Source organism: Melospiza georgiana, chromosome 3, assembly GCF_028018845.1.
Source record: "Melospiza georgiana isolate bMelGeo1 chromosome 3, bMelGeo1.pri, whole genome shotgun sequence".
Classification (NCBI taxonomy): domain Eukaryota; kingdom Metazoa; phylum Chordata; class Aves; order Passeriformes; family Passerellidae; genus Melospiza; species Melospiza georgiana.
Window position 1 is genome coordinate 25,081,686 of NC_080432.1, and position 15,668 is coordinate 25,097,353.

Consider the following 15,668-nt stretch of genomic DNA (forward strand, 5'->3'; position numbering starts at 1 on the left):
CAAACCTGGCAAGCTTCCTCCTGGAAATCTGACAGTAAATCATCATATTCTTTTGTGGTGTTGTGTGCTGGTTTTTTGGCTGGTTTTGGTTTCTTTTTTTCCCCAGCAGCTTTAACTGTAGTTGCCTTCATGCAGCCTGATTCCACGTTGTTCTCAATGACTGCAGAAGAATATGTGGGTTTTGAGCAATCACAAAAGTAATTTGGGTTTTGAGCAATCACAAAAGTAATTTCTGAATGAAAGATTACTTCAGGCACCAAAATTAAATGTTTTCCACTATACTTTATAGAATGCTTGGAAGGACACAGTCCATAGATACTTTTTCTGAGCAGAACTGTGCCAATAAATACTTACAGAGCTTACATTGTAAAGAGTTTTTTTTTTAATCTGTTCTCATGAGCATGGAAAAGTACTGTCTTCATCTGCAGATTGCCTGACTGCTGAACTGTGTTTGCTTCCCCCAGCAGCTAAGTTCCATGTTTAGAGTACCTGTCCTGTTAGCTTGAAAGGTGAACAAGGTCAAGAGCATGTAAGCAGGGCTGTTACACTGTTTGCCAAGCTCATTAACTGTGCTTGTGCAGCGTGGGCCAAGTTAGCTGCGTTTTATTGCAGGCCTGACTTTTCCTGCTCTGGGAAAAGCCATAATCTGTAAAACCACACATCGTTGGATGTTCATCTCTGCTGCCTTTCCATCTGCCTGATGGGCAGTGCGGTGCTGATGTTTGGAACTGTGTTTAGCCAGCTCTAATCTTCACTCAGCTCAACCTGTACCTGGGTTCAGTCTTCAAATCAGGTTTTTCTCAGTCCTTTTATCTTGAAATTTTGTAATGCAAACCTCTGCTTTGGGTTAATTTTGGTTATTGAGCTGAGTGGAACACACAGCCACACAAAAATGACCTCTCCAAGTCCAGCAGGAACAGAATCTCTGTTGCATAAGGACGGAAGTAGCTTTGCTAAATGCTTGATTATTGAGGCAGGTCCTTAAGGCTGTAATTATAAGCATGGCTCTCAAACAAGACAAAATGAGCTCCTACTTATGAAAAGAAAATGAAAATGTTTCCACTTTGACCTTTTGAGTTCCTGTTTCCTTTGAGTCATTGTAAATAGAAAAAAGTAAGAATTAATCAGCACAGGCAAATACTGTTTATTGAGGGGTTTGTGTGCAATGCAAACTCTGTAGTACTATAGGCTTAACTAAAAATTAATGAAAAACATTGCATATACAAGGAGATTTTTTAATAACAGACTGGCAGCTTGATAATTTCACAAACATTTCCTTGATAAGGCTGCAGGTTTATTGAACGCAATTCTTGCTTTGTCTTCAGCCCCTAATTTGCTGTAAGATCCCACATATATATTTTTTTAATATTGGATTGGAGGAATTGGCATGTTTTAATTCAAGTAAACTTTTCTTTTTTTAAAGGGAGCAAACATTCTTTTAACGGATAATGGACATGTAAAATTAGGTGAGTTAATATACCTTAGTGCTTAAAAATTAATCTTTTTATGTGCTCTAAGAAGCAGCATGCTCTGTTTTGTTTAATGAGGTGATGGTTCATGCAAGGAATTACTGAATTTCAGAATTATTTTTATCTTGCTGGTGGCATCTAACTAAACCATCGAGTTAGTATCTGAGGATTAGTTGGAGTAATTTTGGAACGGTGAGGTAAAAGACCTGCTATTGTAAAGGAAAAAAAAGTCAAATCACAGGGGTTTATAAATTTTTAATAAAATGTACCATCCAGAGTCCTTAAATGTGAAATCTGCCTTGAAAGCTTAGCTGAAAGAATCTCTTTGGTAACACAAAATGAGGTGCTCTGTCTTATCAAAACCTTTTATGTACCTGTTAGTTCTTTTGTGTCAGCCTGCTCTTCCTTGTGTGTATGAGGGACATTGGTGTGCATATCTGGCAATTGACTGAGGGGAGATGACCAATGGTATCTGAGACAGACCAAGTTTCTCTTATTTGCTTTTGTTTTTTATTTTTTGTTAAATATTTCTAGTATATTTAAGGACCTCTTAACAGTGGGGAAACCAGACTTGTGTTCATTAACAATTAATTACATCAAATCATTTGTTAACTGTCATTTTGTTTTTGCTTTTTTTTTAATAGCTGATTTTGGAGTATCTGCACAGATAACAGCTACACTTGCCAAAAGGAAATCCTTCATTGGCACCCCATATTGGTAACTGTTTTTTACCTGACCATTAATATAATGGTAACACATATAATGCTGTTGAAAAATTGTGATAAAGGCATGCTCTGTCATTCCTGGGTAGACTAACCTCTAAAGGCTGTGTCAGACTTCTGGTGATCATATCTGTGTTACTTATTCCAAACCCTGAATTAGCTGAGTGTCAGAGAAAAGGCTTTAATGCTCTGAAAAGTTGAAAGGCCTTGTAGTGCCACCACTGTTGACTAATTTATCTTCATTTCGTAAAACCTAAAAACTAACAGCAATTTTGCTTGCTTTTAACTTAAAGCAAGTTTAATCTTGCTTTTAATTTTACGTATTTTTTATTCCCTGATTTTTCATTTTGGTATTTTATGTTATTTCCCCTCCAGCCTAGATACAGCTTTTCTACTTGATGTATTTGCTTTGTCCTCGCAGATCCACAGACTTTTGCCACTTGTGGACTGTTTCTCTAAGCCATTTTCTCCCTTTTTTACCTAAACTGATTGAATTCTGTGATACAGTTCTACCTCTGCTGCATCTCTATTCTTCCCCATTAAACTAATGTGTGTAATTTTTCTTATCTGAAGTTCTGCCTTTCATTTAATCCTTTTCCTGCTGAGAATTATTGTCCTCTTTCACCTTGAACTACATCAGACACATTCTCTTCTGTAAATCAGCACTTTTGTAATATGTTTCACAGACAAATACTAAAACTCTGTAGTCTGACAGCATAGTAGGTGCAAGATAAAAATACATATAATGAAAAAACCCTATGTTCAAGTATTGACTAGAAATAGCCAAGCACAATATTTTTAGCATTTTTCTTCGCACCAAGGCTTCACTTCCCTTTCAGAATAGCACAAACACCCATCAGTCATGATTATGTGATTGGTTTGTGTCTCTTTCCCAAGAAGTCTGGGTGACCTCAGTGCTTGAAAGTCCTGTAACTTTCAAATCCTGCCAGGCTTCTCAAATGACCTTAAATAATAACTTTGAAAGTATTACATAGGTTAAATGCTGATGAAAAACATCGGTTGTTCTTTGCAAAGCTTCTGAGAGATTTGAGAGCAGAATCAAGGAAGCAAAATTTTTGAGATTGCAGAGAAGAAAATTCAGTTGAAACAGACCATGTGAAGGTTTTAGTGGTCATTAGATCTACATGTGTCTCAAAGCAGGTGAACTTCAGTGCTAGTAACCCTTCCATTTAAATGTTTAACTCATGTTCCCCCTCTCCTGTGGTAACTCCCTCATTTTTGGTTTAGAGTGATGGGGATTTTAATGAACTCTGGAAGAAATGTCTAAATATAGTTTAGTTATACAAGCATGAAGTGAGTTCTACCACCAAACCTGCTGATGCTTTCAGATCTACAGATAAGGAGTGGAAAGGGCCCACAAGGGTCATTGAGTCCAACTCTTAGCCCTGCACAGGACATCCCCAAGTGTCACACCATGTGTGGGAGAGCATTGTCCAAACACTTTTTGAGCTCTGGCAGGCTCGGTGCTGTGACCACAGGATATCTGTATTTCAATAGTGCTTCAGTTGAGATGCTGCTTGATGATCTCCTGGAGCACTCTCAAAGTGACTTCATCTGTGTTACATTTATGAGTTACTTAGTGCTACTTTGCAGGTGATCAGGACTGATAAAGCTTAAAGCTAAGAAATACTAACATGTTGGCCACCTTGTAGGGCTACATAGGACAATCAAATTCATAATTCACTTTGGCCATTAAAAACGTGACAATTCCAAGTGAATAATTTCCTTTAAGTATTCCTATTTATGTGCCAGTTATGTTTGTTCATTTTTTCCACCTGAGAATGTGAAACCACTTTGTTGACATAAAGAGATTACCTGACATGAGTGAGACAGACTTTACAAACAGGGAGTGCTGTATACAGAGGTGACAATGAGTCTTATGTTTTCAGGGTACAAGAAAGCTGATATTTTATTGCTTTTCCTCTTGTTAGAATTCTTCTCTTCAAAGTCAGTGGATCACTTTCTGGGCAATATGTAAATTTGAGTATTATGTGGGTTTTATTGTAGTTGAATAATTATACTTCAGCTCTTTGATTGTTGAGTAGTATTTAGTCTGAGACAGATTGATTTCATCCACTTACTCCTGAATGGCCATTGTAGAAACTGCCTATTAGTCATTAGAAGATAATTGAGGGAAACTGTAGGTGTACATTCCATATTTTTTTAGACACTCACTTGTGTGTGTGTATCTATAATATACTGTGACCTTATCAATTGAGAGCTTTAAGGAAGAGAATACTATGTGTACAAAGAATGTTTGATTTGTGGTGAGAAGTTTACCTAAAAATGTCTCTTACTGTTCAGGATGGCACCAGAAGTTGCTGCAGTAGAAAGGAAAGGTGGCTATAACCAACTGTGTGATCTGTGGGCAGTTGGAATAACTGCAATAGAGCTTGCTGAACTTCAGCCTCCAATGTTTGACCTACATCCAATGAGGTTAGTGAAGGGTTAGAGCTTGGCGGGTAAATGCAGCTAATTAAATAATCCATTTGAAGAAATGTCTGTGTGTGCTTGTGGGTTTTAGGTGTACTGCAAGGGCACTGGGCCGTGAGTGTTCTGAGCGAACAGAAATTGGACAGAAATTGTAGCAACTCCTTCTGGTGCATAAATGTATAAAGTCCTGGTTGAGTCTCTCAAACTGATGTGGCTTCTTCTTGCCCATTAAATAAAGTGTTTAATAATTTATCTCATGTATTACAGCATACCCACAGAAATGGTGTTGTTCTTTTTTTTCAGAGCACTTTTTCTAATGACAAAAAGCAACTTCCAACCTCCTAAATTAAAGGACAAAATGAAATGGTAAGTGCTTTTTTGTTTCAGTAGATAGTGAATGTACTGTACTTGGAAACTGATTTTAATGTTTAGCACTTCATTTTACAGGTCCAATAGTTTCCATCATTTTGTGAAAATGGCACTTACAAAAAATCCTAAAAAAAGACCTACAGCTGAAAAGTTGCTACAGGTATAAATTTATGTATGAGGGGTCTTTTCTAAAGTTATAAAATTAAAATATGCTTAGTGTGATTGGCTGGAATTTTAATCATTTTAATCTCTGTGTTTCCCTCTGTCTTTCAGCATCCCTTTGTTACCCAGCCATTAAATCGAAGTCTTGCCATTGAACTTCTGGATAAAATGAATAATCCTGATCATTCCACTTACCATGATTTTGATGATGATGATCCTGAGGTAGGAATATCTTCTAATCATAGAATCAGAATACGTTCTTGTTTGCCAGCAAAACTAAATTATTGTGATTTATTGAGCCCCAGAACTTTTTGTGATCTGGGAATTGTCTCAGGGGTTGCTTTTACTTTTAGTTGTGCTGCTCTTTCACTCATAGAGGCACTTAGCAAAAATAATTATATTTTTGGGAAGGGAAGATTGAAGAAAAAGAGATTTTACTGTTTCAAAATTGTTGAAGAACAGCAATGAACAAAATTTTGAAGCATTTATGTGATATGCTTCTCCAGTCCTGAGTTCTGTCATGCATTCTGCTGTATGTTTCTTTGTGAAGTTATGTTTCCATCTGCAAAGAAAGCATTCATAAAACTGAGTCATTAACCTGTGTAAAAGCGAATGATCCTGTAGTTGATTTTGTTCAATAGCTTGATGTGTATATTTTGCAGATTGTATTTTTCCATCTTAGAATACTCTGAAACTTGATTTCACCTACAGTTTTATCAAAGAGTTTCTGATTTTCTGCTCAAACAGCTGGGAAAAAGTAGTCTGCTTATGTAAGATGATAAACAGCACAGGACTGAAGTGTTTAATAAATAAAAGAGATAGATATTCTCTTACTCCATCCTGTCTTCATACTTCCCTGCACATTAGTGAATACTTTTCAAATGTTTACAGTTCCCTGATGGCCTTTGCTTTTAAAGAAAAAATGTAATCCTTTTAACACAAATGCCATTGATTCTTTAATTACATATTTTTGGTTCTCTTTAATGGGTAAACTAATCTAAAAATGCCTTCAGTTGAAAAGAAGCTTAAAAGAGGCAACTACTTTAAGGGACTAATTTTCAGATTTTACAAGTTAAATGAGCTTTTACCCACTTGAACAGCAAAGACCAGCTGACTTTCACCAAGTCTTTCTTAAAAGCTAAAATAAAAAGTGTGGGAAGAAGCCAAAGTGAAATAGATAATTTTTTGTGTTATGGAGTGCAGTGCTTACACATATTCCAAAGAGGAAAGAGATGAAGACGTAAGGATGAAATAATTGTCAGTACTTCCAAAAGCAAATGTGCATGGTGGGAGTGGGAGAAAAATTTAGTAGTTTTTCTGATTAAAAAAAATTAAAAGTCAAACAAACAAGAACTCCATAATGTGGTTGACTTTCAGGTCACTTAAGAGAAAGGTGTCTGATTCCCCATGGAGTTTGACTGAGTAACTTGGATCTTCTCACCATAAGCTCTTTACTGTCCTTTAGTTCTCTCTCTGCTCAGTGATGAGTGAGAGCTGTGAGGCCCTTTAAGAGGTGTTTCTTAGCTTAAAAATTAGTGTTCACTCTCATATGTCTCTTGTGAGTTAGCATAAAGTAGACTCTTCTGTTGTCTGCTGTATGATTTATCAACTATCCCATAATGAAGTGTGGTATCAGGAGAAAAGCTGTGCCTTTTCTGAGGAGAAGCTCAGCAAGTTTTGTATTTCAGATGATAGGCAGGGCAATCTTGGCATTGTGGTCTTTCTGATAATAAAAACAAATGAAGTAAGAAGTGTATATGCATCTTTTATGCACATTTTACCATTCTTCAAAACTCACCTGCTCACAGAGACAGCTGGAGATGTTAATTTAGGGATTGGCCAGTCCTTTGCTTGTCACAATTGCCTGAACGCATCCATCAAAATTCAAAAGTGACAAAATGTGGTACAGCATAACATATCCAAAACACTGTTGAGAATTGAAAGCTTCAAACCTACTCCCCAATTTGTTTACAGCTATGGATTTTTTTGGGTGGTGGTGTTTATGTTTTGAAGTTTTTTGGTGATTTGTTTTTTCTTTTTTGGAGATGAGAGAGCTTTTCTGTCTGTCAGTGGTCTTTGAAGGCAGGTCTGCTGCCCACTGTGGTTACAGGTCTTTACTTGGCCTGTGCTGCTTTTAGGGTGATGCAATCTGTTACTGCTAGGATAGTCTGCAGAGCTGTGAAGTACATCTGAATTTGCCACCACTTTGAGGAGTATCATGCTACATTTTTAAATAATTCAAAACTCAAAGGTGAAGTGTTTAATGTGTGAAAACTAAAGCCCATCCCATTATTTGGGTATAATTAAAAAGGTTCTTCTGTTCATGCAGCTGTTGTTCATTTAGCAACTGTATCTGAAACTGGCATTTCCAGTATTTTTCCCTACCCCAGGTCATGGAGGGCTTCACTTAATTTCCCATTCAGCCATGGGCAGTATTGCTGCTTTGATACCCTGGGCCTAGGAGATGTTGGCAATTGCCTGTTCTCCCTATTTCTATGACTGTGATTCCCAGGATGAATGTGATATTAGCTAAAAAGGTTGCAAAAAGGAAGGTGCTTATGTTTTATGCCTAGCACACTACAAATTTTGGGGATAAAATGCTTTTGAGATCTGTACCATGATGAAAATTGTGCCCAAATGGCATCTGTGTCAGGAAGTTAACCTACATTCCTTTGTTCTCACAGCTCAGATGTCAGGTGTTTGTATCAGCCTGTTGTCAATGCAGGTATTTCAAGGTGACTTGAGGACTTTGTCCTCATGACTGAGGGATGAAGATTTGATCCTGAATGTAATTCTGTGGTCATGGAGAAGATGATAGGAGGACAGGCTCTGTCTGTAGTGCAACACAGGCATCTGTGTCAGGGTGCAAGTGCTCACACAGTATTGCTGCAAAGGTGAAAATACCTCCTAGCCCTGCTCCAGCTGGGCTCCTGGCACTGGAATTGCAGATGCACACACATCAGACATGACCAGACAGTGCCTCTTAATGAAAGATTATAAATGAGCAACCTTTCAGGACATGGTATCAGATCAAACCTTGACATGCTGTAGCTGACCATTTTCAAAGCCCAAAGAGTACACAATAGACAAAATGGAACTGTGGAAAGATTGACACAAGCTGTGAGAAACAAAAAAAAAAAAAACAAAAAAACTGCTGGTGAGAGTGGAGAAAATACACATCCACAGTCTGTAAATCTCTGCAGTTTCAAGGAAGAGCAAAGTGAACAAAAATGGGAGGTGAAACACCATGTACATGTGTTGCCTCCTAACAGGAATCAAGGAAGTAGTGTGTGTTGAAAAGGGGAGAAGGGAAATCATGTTTGCAGATTGTATTTTGGGAATAAATAGAGTCTCTGAGCTATTCATGACTCTGTGAAAGTACAGCAACAATAGTATTAGCAACAAAAGGGTGATTCACATGCAAAGATGCTCACCATGGAGCCTGAGGCAGTGACCAAGGGTGCAGAATGCCCCCACATTTCTAAGGGAGCTTGCAGTGGTGAATGTAGAAAGAAGAGGGAAAATCCAACAGAGGCAAAAAAAGAAAGCCAGGTTTTAAAGTGCAGAACGCTTAATCCTGTAGAGAAGTAAATGGGAGTTCAGGGAAAAAATAGAAGTGGAATATAAATATGAAGGTGAATTTGTAGAAATTTTGCTATCTCTTGCCACTCAGCACTGGAGTACCAGAAATACTCCTTTCTAGTCAGCTTTGAAAACCTGTGGTAGATTTCTCATCTGCTTAAATAACCTAACTGATGACATTTTAGAAATCAGTTTATGTTAAAAGCTGGGAAAATTATTTAAGTATCTCATGGAATGAAATCTGCCAGTAAGTCAGATTTTGTCTTACTGCTTATTTTAAAAACTAACAATACCCTTAAACTGAATGGTGAAAACAGAAAATGCTATGTGAGCAAAGAGAAAAGCTGGCCAGCATTAGCTTTACTTGCTCAAATGCAGTGTTCTAAAATCCCTTATACTGAAAGCACTCAACAGTTGAAATGTCTCTAAATAATTCTAACTTAATATATTAAAAAATGCATACAATCTTTACATTTAGCTTTCACTTGATTTTTTTTTATGTTATGCTAAAGAAACCTGCTAAAAAGTGTTACACAATACAAGGTTTCAAGTGAATAAGTGAATATATTTTGGTATTAAATATTTAATTTTTCCCTTCTAGCCTCTTGTTGTGCCTCACAGAATTCATTCAACAAGTAGAAATGGGAGAGAAGAAAAGACACGCTCTGAAATAAACTGTAAGCATGTGTAATGTGACAATATGATGTATATAATCATTGATATTATTTCAGCTGGTGTTTTGGGTATCTGACATACATAGAAACATTTTTAGTGAAAATAAAAGCTTAGACTGTTTCACTTAAGGACGTAAGATGTGTAAAATATTTTTATACCTTTTGTCAGCACTTCAGCAGAGTTCATTATTGTTTCATCTTAACTGAACAAGACACAGCCTGAGCTCTTCTGAGAGCTGATTGACATTGTTTTATATGTTACTCCAGGAAAGATATTCAGACCAATGCCAGATTCAGCTGGGTAACAGAATGGCAAAGGATTATTCTTTTTTCCTTAATTTAGCATCTTGGATTTGCTTTTGAATTTAAGCAATCACACAGAGGTCAGGAAGGGACGATGTTGATCATTGGACATTAAAAGCAGACTCCGTTCCCCAGGTTGTAGTAATTATTTTGCTTGAATTAAATACTTAGAGCTTTAGCTGTCTTTTCTTGAGGTAAAATCGAGAGTAGGAGTGTTCAGCAAGTCCTGCCAAAGAGTTGTCCTGGAGGATGTGGTTAATTTTCACCCAGCTTCATTCAGCACTGTTTAGTGCTAGGGAGTCTCTCAGAAGAACAGTTCCAACAGTGAATTCACATCATGGATAGTTTTTTCTGTAAAGTACAGCTGTATTGCCCCTCTGAAGAGGACACTTTGCTCAGTGGTTTTCCTGTTCCTTCTAATGAGAAGTTGAGGCAAATGCTGATTGGGCTGCCTTTGTGATTAAAAGAGTACTTTCTGTGCCCATTAGGTTTTCTAGCAGTCACAAGTTTGGTATGTCCATGTGTCACAAGTTTCTGTCAGTGGGGATGTGATGCATTCATTAAACTGAATTTTTCTTTTTGTTAGCCTTTGGAGCTAAGTCTTTTCTAACTGGAGTCCAACTTCTTGTTTTCCTTTTCTCCTCTTTAGTTGGCCAAGTAAAGTTTGATCCACCATTGAGGAAAGAGACAGAGCCACATCATGAATTTGTGAGTAACAAGCAGCATGGGCTGTGCACTGCGCATTAATCCCTGCAAATATCTGTGGGGGAGGAGAAATCCAAGATGTGTAGCATGTTTCCTTGGTAGTACTGAACTTAGTGATTTTACTGACAAGTTCTAACATAGTGGGATTTTTGTGCCATTGCATTCACTATAGGTAGCAAGCATCCTTATTTGTAGTTTCTGCCAGGTGTGCTTTATGTGCTAAGCTGTGTTGCAGCTTTCCTCTATCCTTTATCCCTCACTGCCCAGTATACCATTCTCTTTTATTAGCAGAGTTATTTTTTTTAATTGTAGAATTCCTCTGTGTACTCATCTCTTTCTCCCCTTTGTTCTTGTATTGACAATGGAAATAATAAAATTGAGAGCTTGGGGAGGAGATATGATGCATTTTAAAAGACTTTCCTCTGTGAATAATCTTTCTGTGGCCCTGCATTGCAGCTGAGCCATGCTGAGTGTGGCAGCTATTTTCTGTCAAGGTGTGTTGCCAATGGTTTTCTCCTGTGGACCCATCAGTACAAGGGGTGTGAGAACTCAGGCTGTGAGGGAAGAGGTCTCTGTGCAGTCTCACAATTGCAGTAGCTTCCTCTCTTCTATGGAGACTGTTGCTTTCCACATTTGTGCACTTGGGCAATTTCTTCAAGATAAAAAGACATTCCTTTGCTTCCTCGCTGCAGACTTATGTGTTCTCTCTGTTTTTCTAAGGCAGGTGTTAAGGAGAAAAAGTTGACTTAGTAAATATGTGGGAGGGACACTGACTTTGCTCAGAGTTGGTTTTTGGAAGGGTGTGTACTTAGGAATGTACTTCTGTAGTCTACAAACCACATGTGAGTTGGATTTCTGACACAGACTTCCTTGTGGTGCTCTGTGGTTGTACTGACATAATCCTTCCAAGTGCTTTGCCCTTTGGTAGTGGGTCAGCAGACTCTGGGTGTAAGAGGTTGTATTTAATCTTGCTTGTCCTCAGAACTGGCTGGACAGGGAGCCTTAGTTTCTAGTGCCTGTTTGAGATGGAGGAGAGCAGCTTACCAAATGACATAGGATTTAGACAAGTATTTCAGATGTGTTACTTAAACCTTGGCATAACTGCAGAGCAGCATTATTTAGGAGCCCTGGTTATGTAAGTTTTTATTAAGTATGATAATGAAGGCAGTGCTTCCACTAGAAACCCATCATTTAACTCAAAATTATTTTTGAACTGATTCGAAGGTGTTTTGTCTTTGCTTCCCTGTTGTAAAGAAAATACAATTGGAAGCATTGTATAGTTGAAACTGTCATGGTTTTGCTCATTAAGAGTTTTATTTATACACACACAGAGTTATAATTGTAAAAAGATGTTAGTGGAGAGCTTGAAGTTTTAAAAATACTTTTCCCATTTCTTTCTTTTTATCAGTCACTGATGATACAGTGGATAACTCCATGGAGCAGTGATGCTTTTATTGCACCTTAGGAATTTGACTTGCTAAACTGAAGAGAGATTTTCTAAGGGCTAGAAAGCACAGCTTTTGAGAGCAGTTGTTTGACAGGTGTTGTTGGAAGGGAGGAATTGAGCCTTTTCCTACACTGTGTGTTAGGAATCAGGACCTTTGTACTTTGGAATCTCAGAAGTTCTTGCTGCTTGGTGAAGGGACTGCAACCATCCAGATGAATTCTGCGATAAGAAAATGTCTTAGCGTTGTTTGTTCTGGTCAGATGTTGCACATGTGAAACCTGTCCAAGGAACTTGCCTCATCTCCCTGTCTATGCAGAACACCTGTAACTGTTAGTTTGAATCTTTCTGAAGAGGAAAATTTACTGCTCCATGCTTTATGTCAGAAAGAAGATTGCAGACCTGATATCAATGTGATGTTGGGTCTAGAGGCCAAATTAAAAACATAATTTATTGATTAGCTGAAGAACTAGTGGACAATTTAAATTGGCATGGCAAATTGCAATTGACCTATTCAAAGAATGAAAGCATTAGCTTAGAGCCTCAGCACAAACCAGCCCGTGGGAGAAGTTTGTAACAATCTGCCCACTCTGGCAGAGGAAGTCTTTGAAATGGAAATGGGAGCAGGAGATTACTGTCTCTTCCTCCAGCAGTAACAGTGTGGATCTGTTTTCACTGAAGCAGTTTTGATGCTTTTGCTTCTGTCTCACTAAGCAGGCTTAAACTTACACTCAGTTACTTATGTGTGTGAGTGGACAAAGCCCTGGACCCCTGCAGCATGAGAAGTTACTGTCAGTGCTGCACTGAGATGTTGAACTGGACTCTTGCTGGGACAGTTTGTCACACATTACCACAGCTCAGCTGATGAACAGTAATTCATCATTTTGGTATTTGATGATGTGACCATTCCTTAGCTGTGTTTTACCTCCATTGCGAGAACTGTCTTAACATGGTTTTGAATTTCAACCAACTAACTTTCAGTATCTCTTTTTTTTTAGCAAGAAAAATTACCTTTATGTGCATCTGGCTTTCAGTCACAATATAAATAATTTGCTTTTCTTGATCTCTATCTAATGAACAGCCTGACAGTAGCGATTTTTTGGACAATTCAGAAGACATATACTACACTGCGAGATCTAACCTGGTATTTTTCGTCTTATACCTTTCTTTGTCAGTGTTAGTTTTGTCTTTGTTTTCCTTTTTCAAAGTTCATGTTTTGTCCTGTTGTTGTAGTAGTGCTGTTTTCATCTGTAAAAATCATTAAATGTAATTATTAGTCTGTATGTGTATTTCTGTAGTGTAGAAAGAAATTCTTATTATCTGCAGCATTGACAGTATTTAACCTGTACTCATATTTACTTGAATCACTCTGTTAGAAGGGGCTCAGTGTTATGCATTCATTGTAATTTCTTTACTGCCATACTGTGTGTAATTTGTTAGGTTTTTGAAGGGTGATTGAACATAGAAGAAACATTTTCTTTGTATTTCTATCTGGTAGGGTTGTTTTTTTTAATGATCCCATGCAAGACTATAAAATTATGTAAATCTGTAAATTCTCCACATGGTAATTGTGTTGCAAAATGAATATACACTTAATAGAAATAACAAAAACTGGCCTCATAACTGTTTTCAATGGCATTTGACATCATTTAAAGTCTGATAAATTGTCCAAATTTTCTGTTGTTGCGCTGGTAAAAAATTTGGTTTGTTAGCATCACACTGTGGAAATTACTCTAGGAAGTAAGTTTTCTTATTTCTCTACTCTTTATGTAATTAAACACAGACTGTTGAGAAAAAGGAAGAAACATTCTGTAGTAAATTAAGAGCATAATCTGCTAACTTTCTTGGATTTGTGAGATGTTTAATATAAGTGCACTGAGAGGAAGATGGGAGGCTGGGGTATTTGAGAATGTCTTGGGGTTTTTGTGATGTTTTTTGTTCTTAGGGTTTTTTTGTTTGTTTGTTACAACATCTCTTGGCCTGGTGTGACTTGAATCTGCCAGAAACATAGTTAGTGAAAGCTTAGACTGTCTTTGCCTTTCTTGGAAAGAAATTTGTGTATTGCTTCCTTATAAGAATGTTTCACAAATTGTTTTGAGATGAGTAACTTAGATTTCCCTACCTGGTGGCAGCACTCCCATCCTGTGCAGTTCCTCTTGTTTTGAGAGTGTAGTTTTGGCTTTTCAGTTTGGTTTGCTTTTGGTTTACTCTTTGCAGTTTAACACTTCTTAATTTTTTTTTTTTTTTTGTTTAAGGCTATTTTCAGTGATGTCATGTATCTTGCTAGTCTGGTATCTGTGGATCTAAGAGCAGAATAAGAACATGTCTCATAAGTGGACTGTCCTTTGCCCTCCTTCTTCTACTTCATGCTGCTCAATATTCTCTTCAAAATTTGTGACTATTCTAAAACTTACCAAGTAATGTTGTTGTCACAATCGTGAGGTGTGTTTTTAAAGTCACTCAACAGCACTTTCTCTGTTTCACTGCTTTCTTCACATCCTCCTGTGCTCATTTTGAATCAAAGTGGAGAATTTAAAGTTGATGGTAGTGCATCACCTATTTGTGAGATTCTTCAGTAAGATCTAACCCCTAGAGGAGATAATTACTAGTTGGTTCATTCTTCTGTAGGATGCATTAATCAGAGATTCTCTCTCTGTCTCCTTCCCCCACTCCTGCTCTGACAGTATTGGTTTCAGATCTGTTCATTGAGAAGTGGTATGTGAGTTTTTCAAATGTTATCAAGAGGAAACAATTACACTTTTTCAGAAGCATGATGTATCACCTACTACTGTGGGGCTCTTTCTCTGCTGTTGTACTGGTTTTATAAAATACCTTGTAAGTAACAACTCCGTTGTAGAGCTAAAATAATTTTAAAAAATTCCCATAGATGGAGGTGTATTTTGGGCCACATACAGTTGATGTTGAAAGCAAAGTTGTACAGGATTTTGTACAGCTGGATTGATCTTAATGGCAGTTTGTGCATATTACATTTCAAACATTTGATGCCTATGATGTGGCTACCCTTAAAAATAATTTCTCTCTTTTTCTTCTTCCCTTCCTTCTGCCTGTGCTTTTCTGAGGCACCTACCTGGATCTGCCAAAAGAATGGAGAAATTGAGTACAGGTCTTGTTTGCAGGGAACATTTTGGATCCAATCCCCAGTATCCCTTAATGCAAATTGCAATCAGAAAGGACGGGATAGTGCTTCTCTTTCATCTTATACAAATATACTCCTTTGATTCATAGCTGAATAAATAACAGACTATTTTACTCTAGATACAGGCTCTTCTCTCTTTCAGGATAGATATTTTTCGTTCTTCTGCAACTAGGCAACAAGTTTCTCAGAAACTTTCTTGGGTACCTTCCATCTTTTGAGATTTTTTTGCACATGCTACTTGCTGTCATTTAGAGTTCTTCATGTTCCTATTTTGTCTTCTTAGTCTTATGTGCACATTAGACTTTTCATAAGGTAGATCTTTTCACCATCTTTCTGTATATTTTAAAAGCAGTTGTTTGGATCCTAGCTCAAATAATTTGCAGAGCTGAGCATTGCATTTGCAGTGAGCTCAGGAAATGGTCTAAATCCAAGTCACCTTTAAAAATATGTGCTCCTTTTTCTGGGACATTTTTAACCTATGCTATTGAACCCGAGTCACAAAAGCTTATTGTTTTTCTGACTCGAAACAAAATGTCACATTGAACCAAATGAAAATATTTTCATATAGCTTATCCTGGTCTACAGTGAAATTCTGTGGCAAAGCATTTTTCTTCCCAATTGTAGTGA

At 37.4% G+C, this 15,668-nt stretch overlaps 1 protein-coding gene across 3 annotated transcripts in view; it reads left to right on the top strand.

The window, feature by feature from the left end:
- Positions 1 to 15,668, top strand: part of MAP4K3 (mitogen-activated protein kinase kinase kinase kinase 3) — a 65,389-nt gene that overhangs the window by 18,859 nt on the left and 30,862 nt on the right. For 2 of the 3 annotated variants that reach the window (XM_058019369.1, XM_058019371.1), the window contains exons 7-15: positions 1,424 to 1,466; positions 2,114 to 2,186; positions 4,517 to 4,648; positions 4,949 to 5,011; positions 5,093 to 5,174; positions 5,288 to 5,398; positions 9,360 to 9,435; positions 10,385 to 10,443; positions 12,966 to 13,028. In XM_058019369.1, the coding sequence (XP_057875352.1) occupies positions 1,424 to 1,466; positions 2,114 to 2,186; positions 4,517 to 4,648; positions 4,949 to 5,011; positions 5,093 to 5,174; positions 5,288 to 5,398; positions 9,360 to 9,435; positions 10,385 to 10,443; positions 12,966 to 13,028 (702 nt within the window). The remainder of the gene's footprint in view (positions 1 to 1,423; positions 1,467 to 2,113; positions 2,187 to 4,516; positions 4,649 to 4,948; positions 5,012 to 5,092; positions 5,175 to 5,287; positions 5,399 to 9,359; positions 9,436 to 10,384; positions 10,444 to 12,965; positions 13,029 to 15,668) is intronic. The other variant, XM_058019372.1, reaches the window with a different exon arrangement.